The 7380-nt window shown below is 45.7% G+C and overlaps 1 protein-coding gene across 3 annotated transcripts; it reads right to left on the bottom strand.

Moving 5' to 3' along the window:
• Positions 1-343: 343 nt before the first annotated feature.
• Positions 344-5673, bottom strand: eomesa (eomesodermin homolog a). Of its 3 annotated transcripts, none has more exons than XM_076011821.1 (7): positions 5507-5673; positions 4209-4928; positions 3698-3852; positions 2848-2969; positions 2418-2576; positions 2074-2135; positions 344-1941 (listed from the first exon to the last, which is right to left on the bottom strand). In XM_076011821.1, exons 2-7 carry the CDS (start codon positions 4925-4927, stop codon positions 1170-1172), a joined length of 1989 nt encoding a protein of 662 aa, XP_075867936.1. In that variant the 5' UTR covers position 4928; positions 5507-5673; the 3' UTR covers positions 344-1169. The 3 variants fall into 3 exon arrangements, with proteins under 3 accessions (XP_075867936.1, XP_075867937.1, XP_075867935.1); XM_076011822.1 differs by lacking the exon at positions 5507-5673 and having other exon boundaries at positions 344-1076; positions 1205-1941; positions 4209-5117; XM_076011820.1 differs by lacking the exon at positions 5507-5673 and having other exon boundaries at positions 4209-5117.
• Positions 5674-7380: the final 1707 nt, after the last annotated feature.

Genomic DNA, 7380 nt, shown 5'->3' with positions numbered 1-7380 from the left:
TTGTTTTGACTTACGCTGCGTACGGGGTATAAATCTATTCTAAGTCTCACTTTGCTCATTTCTAGTCGTGACGTTGGAAATTGAGAAATTGGCTGCCATCAAAGTTTTGATACTAGTAAAAAACATGTTAGATGTATTGTATCTTGAAGCCTTAAGCTGTAATATTCTCGTGAAAGACAAATTTAATAAATGAAACACACACGTTCAACCACAGTATTTCCTTCTGTGGTTAAACTACTGAGTTAAGGTTTGACTTTATGTCCTTAAATGGTTTGGTCTAGGTACGCTCATCTTTCAGCCTTTCCACTGACTGCGGCCTCAGCGTCACACCACACGCACTTGATTTATCTGTTCGTGTCTGACATCAATTTTATATTTAATTAATTACGATGGAAGGATAACAATGAGTGCAGCAGTAGGCATTTTACAGTCAATCACTGATAACATTTAAAAATACATTAAAAAACTCACAATATGTACAAGACTTTAAATGATTTGCCATTTTTTTTAAGTAAACGTTATTAACACAGGGCAAATTCTGCACATTTGCATTTAAAGCACTTGTTAAGACGCAGACATTTTAATTCATTTTTAGATATTTTATAAAAAACAAACAAAAAAACATAATATTAACATTCTGCTCGGTGCATTCGGCGTTTACGGACACTGGCCTCTCTTAACGCCGCGAACAAAACATCCTGAGAAAGACCTTTGCACGGTGCTTTGTGAAAAGCTGTTTTATTATCCATTTAATAACACCTCCATGAAGACAATTTGTACAAGATACATCACGTTCTAAAGTGCACGAATACTGTACAATGAAAGATGACTTAAATATGCAGGGAAGGGGGCGAAATAATAATAATAATAATAATATTAATCATAATGCTTACACTTTGTAAAAATAAAAAAGAAATCCTGCAAAAATAAATGAATAAAAAAAATTGGTCATGCCTTTTTCCCCCCTCATTGACAATAATCACTACGCAATGTTTCTGCTCAGGTATGTGAGAGAGGGGCTGGCCTGGGAAATAAACCTTGTGCAGCTTGCTTGGGGGGACACTAAGCTTTGGCACCTTTAGAGAAAAGAGAAGAGAGACATTAAGATGGAATGGAGAGCACTCAATGGTAAACCAACAGAATTAGATTTAGCTTCAATAAATACGGTCTTAGGGGCTGGTGTAGAATGCATAATAACCCATGCCTTTCGGGTTGTCCTTGTTGTACTCCTCCGTCGTTAAGTCCTCACATTTTATGGTCGGGGAGTTCTCTGTGCTCGAGCCCCCGGGGGACAACCGGCGCCGCTTGCACACCATCGAGTACACGCCCGAGTCGGTCGAGTCCACCGATTTCAGCGAGTGCGACGTCTCGATCCAGGCAGAGGTGGGCGGCACGGGGCTCTCCTCCGGCAGCTTGTCCTTAGTGACGCCCAGCTGGTCGTCGGGGAAGGCCGGAGGGCTCGGGCGGGGCGACCAGGGCAGACCGGTGGTCATCTTGCGCTGGTAGGAGCCCCTGGTGCCCCAGCCGGCCGCCATGGAGGCGAAGGCCGAGTCGGGGTAGTAGCCCAGGGCGTGGGACGTCTGCAGGGACAGCGGCTTGATGCTGTAGGACAGCAGGCTGCTGGCCGAATAGTCATTGTCGTAGGACAGGTCCAGCTTGTTGGAGCCGGGCTGCTGCACCGGTGGGACGAACCAGCGCTGGGCGGCGGCAGCGGCGGCGGCGGCGGCGGCGCTGGCGTCCTCGCCCTGCGGCGACAGGAGGCTGTTGGTTTGTGGGACGGCGCGCTCGCTGGCGTAGAAGCGGTTCTGAGGCAGGTTGTTGACAAACTGGTCCTGAAAGAAAGGCTGCATGGCGTAGCGGGCGCCCGGCACGATCTGGGTGGAGCGGGGGGAGTCGGTGGGGGATGGGGTCAGCCGGTCGCTCTCCGGTGCCGTGTACATCCTGCGTGCGGCACCAAGAGACAAGGTTAGTTTCAGCAGTGAGGGGCATTAAAAAAAACAAAAAACAAAAACACAAAACAAAAATGTGAGAGTCATGATTGTAGAAAGGAGCAAAAGACCGAAAGGCACGTACGAGTCATAGTTGTCCCGGAAGCCTTTTGCAAAGGGGTTGTGATCAATCTTCAGCTGCGTGATCTGAAAGAAAAGAGGAAATGCGGCATAAACATCGGCATCAGGCTTCGAGACAAACACGCTACTGTGCAACCCACACGCTGCACGTGCATGTGTGTGCAGTGACAAAGTTGAATCAACTCTAAATTCAAAAAGTATGTAGAGTCATGGCATTCAAGTTTAAATAATCCAAAAAAATGAGAAGAATTTAAATTGGAATATAAGAAATAATTCCAGTGGCCCTTGAGTGCAGGAGAAAGCCTGTCCAGAAAAGGAATGAATAAAATATAAGAGATAATGTCTCACGTCTGTGTTTTGGTAGGCCGTGACGGCTATGAACTGGTTCTCTGGGAAGGTGAAGGTTTGAGTCCGGGCCTCGTTGCTCATGTCCTCCACACCGTCTTCCGTCACCTCGACGATGTGCAGTCGCGGTTGGTATTTGTGAAGTGACTGCAAGACAATCATCTACACACAAAAAAATAAATAAATGAACAAATAAAATAGATATAAATAAATACAGAAACAGAAGATGCACAAAAGGTGCACCACATTACAAATTTGAGAACATCCTGTGTAAATGGATATGCATTTTTTTTTTTTTATTAAAAATTTAAATAGGTTCCATTTTCAATTATGTGAAAGCTGATGAAATTATCTTCAATTATAGGTAGCATTAACAAAAACAGTATGAAGAAATATACTGACAAATCCACAGAAATAGCGAAGCTTGCCTGACCTGTGTGTTGTTGTTGTTGGCGCCTTTGTTGTTGGTCAGCTTGAGCTTGCCGAAGGAGATTTCCTGCCTCATCCAGTGAGCACCGGTGTTCGGAGATTCAGGGTGCACATACATTTTGTTACCTGAAAAGTTTAGAATAGCATTGATATCAAAACAAGTAAAATGAGAGACTTCTTCTGAAATATTAATTCTTGTCAGGGCAAGAAATTTTTGTTTGTTTCCTAATTATTTTTTGCATCATTTTTTTTTTTTTAGCATCTAGCAATTTCAGAATGTAAGATTTTGAAATTAAAAAAGAGAATGAAACAGAAAGGAAAAATGCTTGTAACTTTTCTATTAATTTAAGAGTAATTTGTTTATTAAAATAAATATTTTAATGAGGAAGTTCCATTCTTTCATTTAAATTCAAATGAAAACGTTTTTAAATCTAGATTTTTAAATATCAGCAAATTTGTTTTAAAAATGGCAACAATAAATTTTCATAAAATGCAGTTTCACTTTCTCTGCAAGGTGATTCTGACACCTAAAAATAAGCAACATGATGCCTCAACCTGAAACTGAGAATTCAGTTCAGTTTAAATGATAACAGTGAAATTCATGTTTTTCTTTCTCAGGAAAAATGTTTTTTCAGGAAAAATGTTCAGCATTATTATTGTTGTTATTGCCAAAAAAAAACAATATTTATTGAAACATAATTTAAAGAAGCGTTCAGAATTGAATGACATGACCCAAAGTTGTCGATGTTGCACCTGTATTGAAACACGCAGGCCGGGTGTCAAATATTATATCTCACGAGTAAAATTCAAACGGCTCCAAAAACGAATTCGTTTTTAGGACGGTTCGAACTCACCTTGCATATTATTATCTGCTTTCCCACAGGTGACCCACTTTCCTCCTTGAAAGCGCCAGTGGTTCGGATCCGCCAAAACAACTTCCACAAAGACGTTGTAATGAGCCGTGAGGTTGAGACCGGTGATGTTGAAACTGAGGAATGGGAACATGCGTCTGCACAAGGGAAAGAAGAGAGAGAGAAATAATTATGAACGCAGTTGTAGCTCACAAAATACTCCGGCGAAAGCTTGAAAAACGAATCTCCACTTTGCGTTTCGATTTCTTCAACCGGAAAAAAAAAAAGACGAAATGAAACGTGGGGATTTTAAATAAACCTAAACAAACATTTAATCCGGACACATTAAAAATAACCCATTTCACAAATTTACGCAGAAAACGCTGGCGTAAAATTGGGCATTCAATATAAATTAATAGAATGCCAAAACGAAAAATTCTGTAGCCGCAAACCAGAAAAATGTGCAAACGAATTTGGCGTTTCGCTCATTCGGCCTCGAGCACATCTGCCTCACCTGCCCTGCTTGGTGATGATCATCTCGGTCTGGTGCCGGTGGAACTTGAGCCAGAGCGGCCGGTTGCACAGGTAGACCTGCGCCCGGGCCCCGGGTCCAGATCCCGGTAGAGACATGGAACCGATGCCAGTGCCGCTCCCGGGATAGGAGGGGTACAAGCAGCCGGGACCCTGGCTGAACTGGTACCCGCCGCCGCTGAACTGACTCCGGCCGGTGCACACGGACGACGAGGAGAAGCCGGTGGGCGGCAGGACGGAGCCGTAGTGCAGCGAGGCCGGGTACCTGGAGCCGCCGGTGCCGGTGTACACCGAGCCGGTCTGTCCTGCGTAGGGGAAGAGGGAACAGGGGTTGGCCATGTCGGAACCGGCCTGGGACGACGAGATGAAGTATCTGTCCGAGCCAAGTTCGTCTATGTTGTATCGCCGTGCGCTCGCCAGCTCGTCGTCCCCGCCCAGCCCCGGGGAGCCCTTCCTGCCGTCCGGCCCGCTCTTGGCGAACGCGTCCCCGTCCGAGCCGTCGCCCAGCATCCCGTTGCCCACACCGCCGCCGCCGCCGAGGTACTTCTTGCTGTTCGGCTCCGACTCGGCTCGCTCCACCTCTTGGTACTCGAGCTGCGACGACGGCCTCGGGCTGTTGTTGGCGCTGTCCGACGAGGTGAGGTTGTAAAAGGTCTTGGGTAGGTTGATGCTCGCGCCGGGGAGGATGTTCTCTAGCTGCATTCTTTTGATTTTTAGATGGAGAAAAAAGAGTTTCAAGGATGTCCAAGGAGGATAAAAAGTGTCGGTACGAGCACCGGTGTCCCGTCCTCCCTCCCTGACGCGCGATGGAAGGAGGTTCTTCTCCGCACCTTTCAGGAGTTTCGGACCGGATTATGGGCAGGACATGATATTCGGAGGCTCTTATATGATGTAGACTTCGCCGCACGCCCAAAGTGATGGCAAGAGATGAAGAAGAAAAAAAAGGGGGGAGGAGCTTTTCGGAGGAGGCGCGCGAAGGCAGCAGCAGCCCCGCGCACAGCCAATGGGCGCGCAGTTTTAATTCAATTAGAAAGCGTCCACTGGAAATAATATCGAGAGACAAACTGTCAGGATCGTTGCTAGACGAGACTTTTTTTTTTTTTTTAAACCCTCCTGGACATCATTTTCCAAGGCGAAGCATATGGATTGCTCCACGCGAGACGTCAAGACATTTTCAATAAACCACAAAGCGCGACAACATTTTCAAAAACATGAGCACAGCACGGTCAGAGTTTACCACACTTCAGCAGGCCGCCACCCGCGCTTTTTACGCACAATCACCTCGAAACTTTCAGCTTCTGTTCCAAGTCATCGGGTCCAACGCGGCTCTTGTAGGTGTGGGAAGGTGTGTATGTGTGCGTGTGTATGTGTGTGTGTTGTGTCTCGCTCTGTGTGTGTTTGCATCAAACGGCAGGACACGTTCTCCCTCCACGCATACACAGCAGCGCGTTGAGAGGCGGGATGGGATCACATGTGCACCTTGTTCCCAATAATTGGCCTCGGTCGCTGCTTCCGCTTCCTCCTCCAGGGTTTTTTTTCTTTCCCACCCTGGCTGTGCTCCAATAAAAGCACGAAGAGCAAACTAAAAAAAGAGCTAATAATAATATTTTTAAGGCCGTATTCAAATCGACGCCTTTTATTTTATTTTTTGGTAATTTGTTTCTGCACAAAGAAACAAAATCCCACTCCAAATGTATTTTTCTTTATTTTACCATCTCTCCTTTGCTCTTCAGTCTAAGAAAAAAAACACCTCTACAAACTTTACAACAAAATGCATTTAAATAATTGGATTCCATTTAAAATTTAGCTAATCGGATATTTAAATTATTAACAACGTTCGCCAGATGACACAATCTTTGGAATTTAGACGTATACATTCATATTTAAAATACACGTAACCAGAAATGATTGGCCCAAGAATTTTTGACTGATATTTAAAAATATTTAACGATGCAATAGAGGCTTGATTGAGATGGAGACGGTTCTTTCGTTCTCATACGTTCTCATAAGCAATTGAGTCACCCAATTTAATTATCATCATTTTTTTTTTTTTTTTTTTTAGGAAAATATACAAATCATATTCAATCGAAAAAGTAAATGCTAAATTGTTTTGGAAAAATGTTAGATATGTGCTCAAATTTCTGCGCGTCTGCACACACTCAAGTGTGAGCACACACACACACACACACACACACACACACACACACACACACACACACACACACACACACACCGAGAGGCGACGCGAGGACCGAGCAACCAAAAAACACGAAACACGTCTCGCAACAAACGCCTTTCACGTTCCACTCGAAATTTGCTCGGCGGCGGACTGACACCGGCATAGCGCTCTCTAGTGACCGGAGCAGGATAAATCGTCCGACGTCCGCTTGTCGTTATTTATATTAAAGCAATTTAACACTTGAAGCAGAGCTGCGGGGCAGGCCGTTAACTCTCACTTCTCCGCGCTTGGATCTCACTTTACGTCCTCAGCTGCAGTGAACTCAGCCAGCCTCTGCGTGAGCGTGTTTGTGTGTGTGCGTCCGTGCGCGCGCGAGCAGTCCGTCTGCTCGTGTGTGTCTCAAAGTAAGCTGGGGGGCGAGGGGAGGGGAGAGTCGGGGTGAGATGAATTTGGGGAAAATGGGGATACAAATCTGTGAAAAGCTGAGGGAGGGTCTCGGCTGGAGGCAGATTGGCTCGTGTCATAAATGGGACAGTGGAGCGGGGCTACTGTGCCACCAGGGGACCGCAGCTACACGCATACAGCTCACAGTCTGTCAATCAAAGAGCCCGGACGCTTCTCTGGTCTGTTGGGGGGAGGCTGGAAACGTCTGACAAGCTCCTTGCTTTGTCTTTTTGTTTTTTCCTCCTCTCCCTATACCTTTAATGACTCCAAACCAGCTCCATTATTCATCCTGACCTCGTCTCTCGCCAGAGAGTCTCACTTTATCCAACACAGCGATTGTCGACGTTCCCCTCCATCTTTCTGCTCTTTGGAACAGATGCGGGATTGGAGTGGCGAGAAAACGATGCCGCCGGTGCAGCTTATGCATTTTTTTTTTTCGAAAACACTTCTCACTACATGTATTTCATTCTGCGTGTGCAAAAGTGTCGCTTGCACGCTCAACCGCACTGCACCGCTGTAGCTACGGTGGCCC

This window comes from Nelusetta ayraudi, unplaced genomic scaffold (genome assembly GCF_046127955.1).
Source record: "Nelusetta ayraudi isolate G7.1 ecotype Tasmania unplaced genomic scaffold, CSIRO-AGI_Nayr_v1 ptg000135l, whole genome shotgun sequence".
In the NCBI taxonomy this organism is placed as follows: domain Eukaryota; kingdom Metazoa; phylum Chordata; class Actinopteri; order Tetraodontiformes; family Monacanthidae; genus Nelusetta; species Nelusetta ayraudi.
This window is presented reverse-complemented; position numbering and strand designations above follow the sequence as displayed.

Bases quoted from the DNA above. Each gene is read 5' to 3' on its own strand.
- eomesa (XM_076011821.1), bottom strand. From the start codon at position 4,927: ATGCAGCTAGAGAACATCCTCCCCGGCGCGAGCATCAACCTACCCAAG. The intron at 3,853-4,208 runs GTGAGGCAGATG...TCCCTTGTGCAG, and splicing joins ATCATCACCAAGCAGGGCAG to ACGCATGTTCCCATTCCTCA. The intron at 2,136-2,417 runs GTGAGACATTAT...CTTTTCTTTCAG, and splicing joins CGGCCTACCAAAACACAGAC to ATCACGCAGCTGAAGATTGA.